Consider the following 14,921-nt stretch of genomic DNA (forward strand, 5'->3'; position numbering starts at 1 on the left):
CTCACTTACACGGGGAGAAAAATAGTGGTTAATAATAAAATTGGATTATATATTTTAAAGAATTTTTTGGAATTCATTAATAGCGCTGGAAATTAATTTAAATATTTATTTATATTGATCTATAGATAAATCATTAAAAATAAAAATGAAAAACCAATGAAAATGTATCTTAATTTATTTAAATATGTTATTTATATTAAAACATATTTTTTACCCACGGTAATTGTTAATCATTGAACCTCCTTACTAGTTTTTACTATTAGAGAAAATGTATTTTTCAAAATTTAATAATTATAACAAAAAAAGTGATGTAAATAAATTATGTGAAAGACATAAAAATACATTTTTCGACTTTAAGTAACAGTCTAAAATATGAAATTTTTATTTAACAAATTATTAAATTACATTTAATGTATTTTGATAGAAATCTAATGATTTAGCATTGAAAAATAGTTTTTAGGATTACTTTATAGACAAATATATATATTTTTTGACTAGAAACTGATTTAAATAGAAATCTTAAATTTATTTTAGACTCATTTATTTCACTAAGGATTAATTTTTTTCACTGTATCCATATTCACTCAGTCTTGCAACGGCCACCTACTCGATTGAGTGCGGCACTTGCTGCTGACTGAGCGGCACGGAGAACGATCAGTTTTAAAATTGACTTCGAGCCGAGCGGACGCGCGACTGTCGTTGAGCGGACCCGAAAGAGAAATAGTAAAAAAAAAATCAGAAGTATCGCCTCGAGAAAATTTAGAACACAGAAATTTATCAAACGCGCTATCGCTACCCCCCACTTGGATTACGGTCAACGCGAAACTAAAACAGATATTGAGAAAACCGACGAGAAATCGAAAAAATTTAAACATAAAAGCACGAAAGAAATTAATAGCGCCAGCGGGAAAAACAAGAAAATCGTATTAGATAAAAAAAGGCATTAAGCATTACAAAATCTGATATGTGGTGATGTGTGAAAAGTGATTTTAATTTAATTTGAAACCAAAAATCTAAAATAAAAACGCAAAACACAAAAATGGGCGAGAAATAGAGACGGGAGAAAGGGAAGTGTGAGTGTGTGAGAGAGATCGTCGAATCGAGAGAAGAAGCCCCCGCCCGAAATCCCCGCAAGAAGCTAATTTCAAGTCCGCATCACCAAGATGCTGGCCACCAGTCACATGCTCTACGTCCTCATAGCCACCTGGGTGATGCCCATCTTCGGGGCGGCCCTGAGTAAGACGGTGTTGTACCAGGCTCCCGATGAGTGCCGCTGGTCCGGCGGCGGGGAGCACGACATCACCCTGGTGTGCCACTTGAGAACCATCAATTCGGAGCTGGAGAATACCAACTTCAGTGTTATACAGCCGCACAATACGGTGCGCCTGCGTTTGGAGTGCAACGATGCCCTGTTCTTCCAGAGCAGCCTCAGTCCGGACAGCTTCCGGTCGCTGGTGGAGCTGCGGGATCTAACCATCGAGTACTGCAAGCTGGGCAATCTCACAGACGGCTCCTTCCGGGGCCTGCACGAGCTGAGGAATCTCACCATTCGCACACACAACGGCGACTGGTCGACGATGTCGCTGGAGATGGCCTCCAACAGCTTCGTGGAGTTCCGGCAGCTGGAGCGGCTGGATCTCAGCCTGAACAACATCTGGCTGATACCGGACGGCATGGTTTGCCCACTCAAGTCGCTGCAGCATCTCAATGCATCCTACAACAAGATCCAGGACATCAGCAACTTCTACTTCAGCGCCTCGCTGAGCTCCAGGAAGGCCCGCGTCTGCGGCTCCACTTTGCAGAGTCTGGATCTCAGTGCAAATAAGATGGTCAGCCTGCCCACGGCCATGTTGTCGGCCCTGGGACGCTTGACCCATTTGAATATGGCCAAGAACAGCATGAGCTTCCTGGCGGATCGCGCCTTTGAGGGTCTGCTATCCCTGAAAGTGGTGGATCTGTCGGCGAATCGCCTGTCCTCGCTGCCGCCGGAACTCTTCGCAGAGACCAAGCAGCTGCAGGAGATCTATCTGAGGAATAACTCCATCAATGTCTTGGCTCCGGGCATCTTCAGTGATCTGGCCGAGCTCCTGATTCTTGACTTGGCCAGCAATGAACTCAACTCCCAGTGGGTCAATGCAGCCACATTTGTGGGTCTCAAGCGGCTCATGATGCTCGACCTTTCGGCCAACAAGATCAGTCGCCTGGAGGCGCACATTTTTAGGCCCCTGACAAGTCTGCAGATCCTGAAATTGGAGGGCAACTATATTGACCAGCTGCCGACGGGGATCTTTGGTGATCTTACCAATCTGCACACCCTGATCCTCTCCCGCAATCGCATTTCAACTATCGAGCAGAACACACTGCAGGGTCTAAACAATCTAATGGTGCTCTCCCTGGACTTTAACAGGATATCCAGGCTGGACCACAAGTCCCTCATGAACTGCAGTCGGCTGCAGGATCTGCATTTGAATGACAACAAACTGAAGACAGTGCCCGAGGCTCTGGCCCATGTGCCCCTGCTCAAGACATTGGATGTGGGCGAGAACATGATCAGCCAGATTGAGGATACGAGCATCACCCAGCTGGAGAATCTGTATGGTCTGCGGATGACGGAGAACTCCCTGACACAGATCCGGCGAGGAGTCTTCGATCGAATGAGCTCCCTGCAGATCCTCAACCTCTCTGGAAATAAGCTAAAGTCCATCGAGGCGGGCTCTCTCCAGAGGAACACCCAGCTGCAGGCCATCCGTTTGGATGGCAATCAACTCAAGTCCATTGCGGGACTGTTCACCGAGCTGCCCAATCTAGTGTGGCTAAACATCTCTGGAAATCGCCTGGAAAAGTTCGACTATTCGCACATACCCATCGGCCTGCAGTGGCTGGATGTGAGGGCCAATAGGATTGCCCAGTTGGGCAACTACTTTGAGATCGAGAGCGAGCTCAGCCTGAGTACCTTCGATGCCAGCTACAATATGCTGACGGAGATCACAGCCAGTTCTATACCAAACAGCGTGGAGGTGCTTTACCTGAACGACAACCAGATATCCAAGATCCAGCCATACACCTTCTTCAAGAAACCCAACTTGACCAGAGTAGATCTGGTGAGGAATAGCCTGACCACCTTGGAGCCCAATGCCCTGCGACTGTCGCCCATAGCCGAGGATCGGGAGATCCCCGAGTTCTACATTGGCCACAACGCCTACGAGTGCGACTGCAATCTGGATTGGTTGCAAAAGGTTAACCGGGAGTCGCGCACTCAGCCCCAGCTGATGGATCTGGACCAGATCCATTGCCGCCTGGCCTATGCCCGTGGTTCCTCGCACGTCTCCCTGATCGAGGCGCGTTCGGATGACTTCCTCTGCAAATACGCCTCGCATTGCTTTGCTTTGTGTCATTGCTGCGACTTCCAGGCCTGCGACTGCAAAATGGAGTGCCCGGATAGGTGCTCTTGCTACCATGATCAGTCCTGGACCTCAAACGTTGTGGACTGCAGCCGGGCCACCTACGAGCAGGCCCTGCCCTCCCACATACCCATGGATGCCACCCAGCTGTATCTCGACGGAAACAACTTCCGGGAGCTGCAGAGTCACGCCTTCATCGGTCGCAAGCGGCTAAAGGTTCTGCATCTGAATCACTCCCGTATCGAGGTGCTCCACAATCGCACCTTCTACGGCCTGCTGGAGCTGGAGGTTCTCCAGCTGCAGAGCAACCAGCTGAAGGCTCTCAATGGCAACGAATTCCAGGGCCTGGACAATCTCCAGGAACTGTATCTGCAGCACAATGCCATCGCCACCATTGACACGCTGACCTTCACGCACCTGTATCACCTGAAGATCTTGCGACTGGACCATAATGCCATCACCTCATTTGCTGTATGGAACTTCCTGCCCAGTTACCTCAACGAACTCCGGCTGGCGGGTAATCCTTGGAGCTGCCACTGCGAGTTTATCGACAAGCTGAGGGACTACATGAACCGCCACGAGTATGTGCAGGACAAGCTGAAGATGAAGTGCGATTCGATTAGTGGCAACAACACCCAGCAAATGGTGGTGTATCCACAGTCCGCCGAGGCCACCTCCCTGCCCGTGGTGCAGTGCAGCCAAACGCTGCCCTTGGGTTTGGATAACAACTACGACTTTGCGGAGCAGGCTGGCGGCGAGAATGCCTCGAATGCCACCTCCACGAAGATGATCTTGAATCAGCCGCCGAAGCAGGACTACATTCCCATCCTGGTGGCCATCCTTACGGCCTTTATATTCGTCATGATCTGCACCCTGCTGGTGTTTATTTTCCGCCAGGAGATGCGCGTTTGGTGTCACTCGCGCTTCGGCGTAAGGCTCTTCTACAATGCCCAGAAGGATGTGGACAAGAACGAGCGGGAGAAGCTCTTCGATGCCTTTGTCTCGTACTCCTCGAAGGATGAGCTGTTTGTCAACGAGGAGCTGGCTCCGATGCTGGAGATGGGTGCCCAGCGGTACAAGCTCTGCCTGCACCAGCGCGACTTCCCCGTGGGCGGCTACCTGCCGGAGACCATTGTCCAGGCCATCGACAGCAGCCGTCGCACCATCATGGTGGTCAGCGAGAACTTCATCAAGTCGGAGTGGTGTCGCTTCGAGTTCAAGTCCGCTCACCAGTCGGTTTTGCGCGATCGACGCCGCCGATTGATAGTCATTGTCCTGGGCGAGGTGCCGCAGAAGGAGCTGGACCCGGATCTACGCCTGTATCTGAAGACCAACACGTATTTGCAGTGGGGCGACAAGCTCTTCTGGCAGAAACTGCGATTTGCCCTGCCGGATGTGTCGTCGTCGCAGCGCTCCCCCAACGGCGCCGGAGGCCAAAGTTGCCATGTGCCGATCAACCATGCGGCTTACCACCATCACCATCATGTCCACCAGCAGGCGATGCCACTTCCCCACCAGGTGCACCACCACCAGCAGCAGTTTATGTTGCCACCGCCGCCCCAGCAGCCGGGCAGCTTCCGCCGGCAGCCATCGTTGCATCAACAACAGCAGCAGCAGCAGCAGCAACAGCAGCAACTTCGCGGAAATAACAACACCACGCAACAGCAGCAGCAGCAGGCGGCCTTGCTGATGGGTGGCGGTTCGGTGGGTGGCAGTGGAGGGCATCCCCAGATGATACCCCTGGCGGGTGGCATCCAGCAGCAGAGCCTGCCCCTGCCGCCAACACAGCCAACGCCGGCGTCTAGAAATCTGCACATGTGAGTGGGGTTTTAGAGTTAAGTAGAGGTAAAAAAAAAATGGTTAAAGACAAGGTCAGGAGAGCTGGAGATGGTTTTCTAAACTATATTTTTGAGGTGAATAATTTAAATTTATTTTTACGATGACCTTAACATTTTTTGTCCATAAAAACATAGAGAAAGAGCACAACCCTGACCGCCGTAAGATCTTGTTGAGTTATGAAAGGTGATCTAGAATATCTGCAGACCATTTGCTTAGCCTCAAAAAACGAAGAAAACAAGTTTAACTTCCTCGGGTTTCAACAAAAAAAAAATTACAAAAAAAAAAGGGGAATTGCATTCAATATGCAAATGCGAGCGTTTAGCGATAAAAGCCTAGTTACATGTTAAAATAGCAAAAGTAAAAGAAAAATCGAGTGGGGAAAGAACCCAGAACCAGCAGCAACAACAACAGCAACAAAAGACAACAGTAAAATAGCTGGCGAGCCAGGCAATTGTTGTTTGTTGTTGGCCCTGTTCTGTTTTCTTACGGCCAGCTATTTTCAGTTTCCTGGCTCGCAGCTAGATTCAGAAAATTGATGTTGCATGCAACACACCGAGCAGCAACTACAGAGAAAGAAATTTAAGATATTTCAGGTTATAAATTAAATATTTTTTAGCTCAAAAGGGTCAGCTTTATTTAGAAAATTCCTAATTAATATTTTGATATATTTATTTCTGGCCAAGATAGATTCATAGATTAATTTCTGTGTAGCCACAACACCAACCAGTCAGTCAGCAACAAAAGGCAGCTCAGGCCCAAAAGTATTTCCTTTGGTTTTTTGTATTTTTTTTTTGTCTGTTCATTTCGTTCCTCCTTATTTTTCTCCTTTATTTTGTCGTTTTCCAGCATTTTTTGTTGTTGCTGTTGTTTTTCCCTCGTTTTCCCTGTTTGCAACGTTCAGTCGTTACGTTCATCTTAACTGCTGCATTATGCTATAACAAGCCCGACGTGTGTAGAAGATACACCCGTGTATCTGTATCTGCAGCAGCTGTAGCTGTAGCTGCAGATGTATCTGTATCTGTGACTGTGACTGTGAGGCAAACGCAAAACATCACAGAGCTCATGTCTGGCCAAAGGAAAATTGTAACAAAAAGCAGACCTTAGACGTTAGACAACCCAGACCGTCTACAGACACTGGCTAAAATTGGTTTTGTTTTAGGTTTTTGTTATCTGCTTTTTCTCTCCCCCCTTTGAGCCACAATTACATGTGCTAATCAATGGTGGAAAAGGAAAATAGATGGAAACATTTTCCCCTGCATGCGTTTGTGTATGAGAAAGAAAAACAATTGTTAAGAGGATTTGACTCTGATAAAACCAACTTACAGGTAACAATTAATGCCAGTTAATTTGAGAAGATAAGGTAGATGTTGCGAAAAATATTCTGGAAACATTTCCTAAGATCACGCCATGTCTAGATTTGATTGGGAAAACAAGGCTTTCTTTTTTTTCAAGTTAGCTAGTCAGAGATTAGGAGGAAGGTAGTCAGAATTTCCCAAAGTGAAAAGTGCTGCTGCTGGCTGACCTTGCTGCAGAAACTTGAAACCGAGAAAGTCCCAGAGCAAGCCAAGGAAAGGCGTAGGAGAGAGATCAGCACGTGTGTGCCTTGGCTGTGCTGGTTTTTCGGCCCCCAAAAATTGTGTTTTGGCCAAAATCGACAAGGCCAGAAAAGGAAGAGGAACATGAAAACAGCAACAACCGAATGGAACACAGAGCTGTACAGATTAGTTTGGGTCTTCTTTGGCGATTAAAATCTACCAGGTTGTGTGTTACGCCCTCTCTTTCCCAATTCTCTATTCTTTTTTTTCACTAGACTCCATCTCCATCTCCAGCTCCACTGTCTTGCCAATTTGAAAATGCATTCCAAAAGCAAGAAACCAGAAAACTAGTTAACAAAGTAAAGAAACAAAACACTCTACACTGAGCCAGAGTGCCAGAGTTAAATGTAAATAAGTTAAATGTTAATCGTACGTTAATCTGTTTAATCATTGTGATATTTTGTTTTAGCATTAAGCGCTAATTAATTTATTAAGACGAATTACCAATTTTCCTACCAACCTATGTCTAGCCCTAAGCTTATCCTCATTAGTTAGTGTATTTTGTAAGTTAATAAATTGAATCCGAATCCACCACAGCCCCCGCCTACCAGATACAGCCATATTAATTCTATGAAAATTATCAAAATATTGTAAATAATTTAAACAAATGGACTGTATGCTCACGCAAAAATACATTTAAAAAAAAAAAACAAAAAACCAATTGTAACAACACGAATCATGCAAAATTGAAAACATAAATCGACTGATTACATGTGTACTATATATAAATATGCATAACTTTTTATTAAGATTTACTCGCCCCCCCACCCCCCTTGTTGTAAATACTGTAACCATTCGGACAGCACATATATGAATATGTATTTTATTTTGTAACTTTATGTTTTCTAGTTTATAGCAACAAGAAAAAAAAAACGAAAAGAAAAACCGAATCACAAAAATATATAAATGACAAAAAATTGATAATCAAAACATACTCCGAGTTTTTATTCACATTCCCACAGCCTGGCCGGGACTTGTGCAGAATTGTTATTGTTATTTTTTCGTCTGCCGCTGATAAGCCATAAACTATCTCGCCTTGACATTTGATATGGATTCTTGATACGGACTGCGAATTCCAATGCCAGCAGCCGTATTTCTCTTGGCTTTTTCTACATTTTCACAGCACTATTGGGTTTTGTTTTAGCTCTGGTTTTGTTTATGTCAGAGCGGTGTTCTATTACGTCCGAAAAAAATCCGCAAGATAAACATTAAAAGCGCTTTGGCCATTCCATGACGGATGCAAGAAAGATTGAGGTTTAAAAATGGAAAAATTCATGGTTGAAACATGTTAATAACTATATTTTTAAATATATTTTTTTTAGCTTACATTGATTTTATTTTAATAGAGAAAACTGTACTTTATAAGGTATTTTGCTTTTAGGATTTTTTTATATTAAATCAAAACCCAGAGTTTTCTAGATTTATTTTATGTTTACTTCTTAAATAAAAACCCTTAAAAATATCTAATTTTCTTCTGACAATTTCCACACTTTCTGAGGTTCTAAAAAAACTCTCCAGCCCAACCTCGCGCCACACTTACCACACACACAGTCACTCATCGAAGCACATCCCACGATTGCTCCATTTGAATTAATTTTAAACTGAGAAAAACCCCTCCGCCAGCGCCTTTGGTATTTATGCGACGATATCTACTTCCCATGCATATTTTAAAGATATCTATATGGCAGTCGTATATCTCATCTTTGAAATCGCTGGCCTGGCCATCGTGTAGTCATGCTGCCTTTATTTGACTCAATGAGCCCCACCACAGTTGGCATTTTTCGCTGCTGGCTGGCTGGAAACGAGTTCGCTGAAGCTCCCGATGAATGAATAATTTTTATGATCAATTAAATGCGCAATAAAATTGATGGGGCCCCCACCGCCGCCGCCGAAACATAAATTCGCATTGCTTAAATTAGCGAATTTTACAATCAATCATTAGCGAGGCAAACTGGCTCCCAGCAGCAGCAGCAGCAGCCTTTGATGTGCAACTTTAGAATGCGGGGATTCGGGAATGGGAATCAAGGGAAATTGTATCTGGTGGATACACACATGTCTGTGGCCTAACCAGCGGAGAAGTTCAAGCCCGGGACTTAAACCCTTTTCAATATTTTCTTTTCCCTCATCTCGATGCGGTGCGAAACGGAAAACGAAAACCTAGAAAACTTTGCAAAAAAACACGTCAAATATTAAAAACTTTTCTTTGCTTTTACTTTCTCCGAACCCGCTGGCACATATATATCTAACGTACAGCCCACATCCCACATCCACATATATCTGTTCCCCCTTTTTCCTTTATTTTATCAATTTTGCCTGTGGGATTTGTTACAAAGTAACGGATGAGTTGAAGTGGGAACGGAGGAGACGGTGCAGACACCGCCAATCCAAGAGGCAAACTTTCAATTGAATTTTTTTGTTCACGTTGTTTCCTTTCGGGTAAGGAAAGTTTAGAGGCCCGTTTGGGGTCGGGGTTTCCTTTTTTTTTAGAGACCCTCGGATTGGGGGGTCGTCTTTGGAGGGTTCCGTCTGTCATTTGGCATACGCAGCGAAAAGAAGTCGACGTAAATATTTCGGTTTACAAGTCAGTTTAGTGTCAAAAGAGATGCCTTTTATTTATAGATTGCCCTCGCAGAACTTGGGCTTTAACAGAAGCTAAAATCAGGGGGGTAGTCATAGAATGGGGGTGGAATTTTTTAACATTTTCTGGATTAAATATATTTTTCAAAATATTTTTTAAATATTTAAAAGCTTGTAAATAATAATAGAATAAATACCTGTTTAATAATTGAATAATAATATTAAATCTAAGTAACTGCTATTCTTTTTGTATATTTTAAAGATTCTTTCTAAGCTAAAATTTTACCCCTTGCTGTAAATTCCCAATAAAAGCCTACCCTTTGAGCCTCCAAACCGCTCCTGTGACTCCTCCCAACACAGGTTTGCTTCTTGGCCGAAAACCCATATCAAAAATTTCCCTGACTGCAGTTTAGAAGTTTTTTTATTCGCTCTCGCATTTTCTGGTTCTCGTTTCGGTGCTTTTTTTTCTTTCGATTTTCGGTGCCCAAAGTCAAATCAAAGTGCTTGGCCCCGGCTGAAGCTTAGTGCTAATGCCAGAGCCATCAGTCTGAACTTTTTGGCCATCTATCAAAGGTTGAAAGGGAAAGGAGGTAACGCCATAGAGAGAAAAAAAAAAAAGAAAACAGAAGGAAAATCGAAGAGGCAATCTCATTAGGAGGCGGCAGAAATATATTTTTCCCATGTGCAACCGCCGAGCAGCCGTCAATTAGGTAGCCACCCAATCATTGCACCCACCACTTGCCTCATTAGACTCCAAACGAATCGAGGGTCGTAAAAGTCTCTGGTCTGGTCCCCTCAGCGCTTTCAGGTTCCCAGTTCCCGATCACTGGGCCTGTGTATAAATAAATATGCTTTTATTGGAAGACGACTACAACTGTTTGCAATAAAAGCAACATTTTTCTTAATTTCCATTTCTTGCTAATTTACCAGCCATAAATTGTGCCGCGGGCAGTGAAGTAACCAGAAGGATGGAGGGGAGGATTTTCCGAAACAAGCGGACCTGAACCGACCGAATCGACGGTAGACACATAAAATTGACTACAAATTATTGCACATTGTCAAAACAACATTGGTTTGCAATTTTCGCGCTTCAACGCAGATGCAAAGAGATAGTCGCCGGCGATTTTCGTTCATGGCGGGAGGATCGTGAGGGTGAGGAGGGGTTTTTAGCCGAAGTAATGCCAATTTGGTGAGGGGATAGACAGACAAGCAGGGGAGTAGCAGGAACAGAGTATAAAACAATCAGGCAGAGGTGGAGGGAAATAATCGCCATGTGGAAATACTCTTCATGCCGGGGATGTATTTCATTTTGTGGCCATTGCCATGCTTTAGTCGGAAAATTGGTCTTTTCACAGTTGGAAATCGGGGAATTTGGTTTGATTTATCGTTTGGAAATTAATAGTAGTAAACCGTAAAAAATGTGCTAAGAGGAGGGAGGGTTTTCAAAAGAATTTAATTGATTAATCATAGTTTTAGGAATTTTTAAGGGACAATTTGTATATTCTCGGGTAAATAAATAACAGTTTAACTTAATTTTTTATATTTCCCCATAGAGTAATTTCTATTCGGTCAAACCCTCTTTATTTAATAAATTTTTTACAGTTACCTTCGATAATTTGCGCTGCCAAACGCTCATATGCAACTGTGAAATTGCAAATGGAAAATGGGTTTAGGTTTATGGTCGACGACCCACCCCGTCATCATCATCATCATCATTATTCCCATCATCATCGTCATCATCGTCATCATCAGGCCCATCGACAACCGAAGGAGAGCCTGGGTTTTGCGGGGACCAAGGTGAAGATATATACGACGTAGTGCCGCGACATTGACATATTGCCGGCCGATTAATGAGCCCACAAGAGCGGGCCTGGGCCTGGGCCTGGTCCCGGGCAGCCAGTCAGTGCTGATTGTTTTCATTGAAATAAATGACAGACACCGGCCCGTTGACACACGCGTTGAGGGAATATTTGATACCCTGCATAAATAATAATAATCATTTTCACTTCGCCCCAAAGCTGCCTCACATCCCTGAGATCCCCCCCAAAGCATCGGCAAACCCTGACTCCGCATAAAAGCAAATTTGTATGCAGTTTATCTTATCGCGATCACGTTGCATCTGACGACGATGAGGCTGTGAGGGAAGTAGGGAGCAGGGGAAGTCCCCGAAGACGCGTAAGTTTCACGTATTTTCATGCACGATTAAAGCCTTAATTTCGACCGAACAGAGAGCAGAGTTACTGAGAGAGAGAGAGGGCACTTCCACAGGTACACACACTACACACTACACCAGGTATCTGCAGCTCCTAATTAATGGTTTTGCATCGGTTGCTTATCGCACCGCACGCATCGGGATCGTCTTCGTCCTGGTTATCGGAAGCGAGCAGGGGGAATCTTCTTGAGCATCATCTGAACAGAGAGAAAATATATGAAAACTTATAAATATTTTCAAGTTTTAGTAGGGGAGTTGAATTTAATATCCTAATAACGAATTCTCAACTATTAAAATCATATAAAAAATATTTCTAAATTTAGTAAACATTTCCTAAAAAACTCTTTATAGTCTTTTTTTACCCAAAAAAAGTCATTAATAAATCCCATCATCATTTAATTAATTCATTTGTAAATATGCTAAATGAGCAAAATCATTAAATTAATAATGATTGGCAAGCAAACAAAGAGAGTGGTGTCAGCTCTTAAAAGGCGTGAAATTTGTGATGACAAAGCTGCTTAATTTTCAGCTCTGCTTTCTAATTAAGCTTAACAAATTCTACGCTAATTATTTTAAATAAATTTTAATAAATTTAAGCTCTGATTTTCTCTCAGTGCCTTTTGCAGGAGCCTCTCATCTGTTGTCCGAGCTTTGCTTTGCTAAGTGTTCGCTGGGGATCTACCTTGGCGGCACCTGATCAAGGCAAAAAGCCATCCGATCCGATCCGATCCCGGCCGATCCCGAGCTGCAGTTCGGTTCAGTCCTCTCCTTGGTCAGCGTAAAATATTTAATATTTTTGCTGGCTGCATTTTATGAGCTGTAGCATTGCACATTATTGATAATGCGCGATATGAGTGCGAATACGAGGAGTATTTCCGCGGCCTTAGCAGGGGTGTTGTCAAGGCGCTTTCCCCTGCGGAAAACCCTCCTCCCCTGTTTTTTTTTTTGCTGGCTGATAAGACAACATTGTTTTTCGGGGTGTTGCAAGTTTCCAGCGATAAGCATCGAAGCAAAGAGAAAGCTTGCGACAGGAGGCGCTCTTCAGTCCTGTCTCGACGTTTTAGCGCTCGATTGGGCAACTGGAATTTGTGATCGTGCGCAGAGATCTGCCTTGCTTCAAGGTTCTTGGGCAGCATCCTCCTCCTTCTGCCGATGTCGGGTAGATGGTCAAGAAGCCTCTGACCGATAAGGTATGATTTTGTTTTCCGCTGAAGCTCAATTTTAAATGTTTTCTCCAGATTTTATGCCGTTAGATTGAAGAGATTATTATCAAATGTTTTAGGGATATTTAAGTCACTTAAAAATACTTGAATATTTGGGGTTTAAAAACGTGTTTAATAAGATAAAAAATATAATGAAATAGAAATTAAAGAAAGAAATAGAACAGAGTAACCTCAGGGTACATTTTATAGCATTTAAAAAGTAAATTTTCATGATATACATATCATTTCAATTCATTTCTTATATAAATAAATAACACAAACTGTAATGAATTAAACGTCACCTTAATTAAGCTTAAAATTTCGCCCTAAGAGACCCCTCCCGAGGTGCATATCTTCAATCACACGTTAAGCCTGTCCATTTGTTAAAGCAACTTAATCATACTCTGCCATTGAGCAATCATAAAATCAGAATGTCCGACTTTTCCCCACATTTAATTGTCCGTTTCGATCAGAGGGAGAGCGACAGTGTTGTTGACTCATTCGGGCCGAACAATTGATTAGCTTTCGATGCTGACCATAAAACCCAATTCATTTAGCCATAATGTTGACACCGAAATGCAGTTAACAGCTTTAACTTTTAACTGGAATTTACTTAAATGTCCCACACCTCCCCAGTTCCCTGTCCCCTGTCCCATTTCGCTTTGTTTCGTTTGTTTGTGTGTTTTTTGGGGGGCTTTTTACACAGAATCGGGCCGGCGGAATGCACAGAAAACCTGGCCAAGAGATCCGTTGGCCAGTTTTCAAATTCGGCACGATCAAGCATCGCGATCGGCGATCAACGATCAACGCTCTCATCTTCCCAGCTGAATTTTATATATTTTTTCAGTCTTCTTGTTTTTGTGTTTTTTTCGACCGATTCTCGGCTGTGGCTTTTTTGCGTTAACGTTTTAATTGATCGCTTTCAGTTATAAACAAGTTGGCTTTTGATTTATGAGCGCGTGCGTGCAGCGGCGACAGTGGAAAAATGCGTTTTAGGAACCGACTCTGACTCTTCCCCAGTCTTCTTCGCTGATGGGTTTCTTTTTGGCCATCATCATCGGGCTCGGTTTGGTTTTTGGTTTATGTATGTAAATGTAAATGAACTGGCTTTCGGCGTTGGGCTCTCGGCTTTCGGGCTCTTTCAATAGCTGTTGATGATGTTGTGCCGCAGCGGCGACAATGTCTCTATTTCTCTAATTTTGGCCCCGCCATCGTGGCTGATTTTTAATATTATTTGTCTAACGGTCACGAGCATTTTGGCTTTGGCTTTAGCTCTGGCTTTGACTTTGGCTTTGGCTCTAGCCCTGGCTTTGTCTGTGGTTAAACGTCAAATTGCTGTGCTTTGTTGTTAGAATTTCCCGCATCGTTTAAGCCCAGCCAATGTTTTCTGGCAACCGGGGGACAAGCAAATAAATCACGGCCTAGGCTGAGTCTGGTTTTGAATAACCATCTTTACAACATTTCTCTCCCAGCGAAGAGACGAGGCGACAAATGTATTTGTTTTATCAGCTATTGTTGTTACTACTTATATACCAGAAAGAAAAAAAAAAAAAAGGTTTATTTTCTGTTAAGGTTTTGTGTCGATGCCTGTGAACTTCACTTTCTTCTTCACACGATCTCCAATGCCCGATGATGCTGTGGAAAAATGTTTGTTGAAAACGAACAAACAGGGGGCCACATAAAGCCAGGCCTGCGAGATTTCACTTTAGCCTGGGCCTGGGAGTTGGATTTTAGAGCTTTTTGCGGTTCCATAGCCGCCGATGTCAGCCGGGCAATTAATCAACGCATCTCCAGGTGACTCACACAGATCCAATGGGGGGATCTCGGATTGTATCGGTTTTTGGATTGGAATGGACCTCGCAGTGCGTTTCGGTTGCTTCGTTAGCAGATCGTCGCGTTCCGATTCCGATTCCATGCCATTGGACTCAAGCTCGATTCGATTTGTTTATAGAAAAACAAACACTTGGCCAAAGTACTAGACGCTGGCCATTTGCCTTGCCTTCCACCCGTCCCGTCCCGGCGCCTCCCCTCCCGTTAGCGTTACGTTACTCATGGCTGGCTAAGTGGGTCGTGACTTTTCAAAATGCAAACGTGT

General features: G+C 43.8%; 1 protein-coding gene across 1 annotated transcript; it reads left to right on the forward strand.

The window, feature by feature from the left end:
* Window positions 1-676: 676 nt before the first annotated feature.
* Tollo (Toll-like receptor Tollo) lies at window positions 677-7,767 on the forward strand. Its single transcript, XM_017178760.3, has one exon. It carries the CDS (start codon window positions 1,164-1,166, stop codon window positions 5,220-5,222), a length of 4,059 nt encoding a protein of 1,352 aa, XP_017034249.1. The 5' UTR covers window positions 677-1,163; the 3' UTR covers window positions 5,223-7,767.
* Window positions 7,768-14,921: the final 7,154 nt, after the last annotated feature.

Source organism: Drosophila kikkawai, chromosome 3L (assembly GCF_030179895.1).
Source record: "Drosophila kikkawai strain 14028-0561.14 chromosome 3L, DkikHiC1v2, whole genome shotgun sequence".
NCBI lineage: Eukaryota > Metazoa > Arthropoda > Insecta > Diptera > Drosophilidae > Drosophila > Drosophila kikkawai.

Excerpts from the sequence above, each read along its gene's own strand:
- Tollo (XM_017178760.3), top strand. The coding sequence starts at position 1,164 with ATGCTGGCCACCAGTCACATGCTCTACGTCCTCATAGCCACCTGGGTG.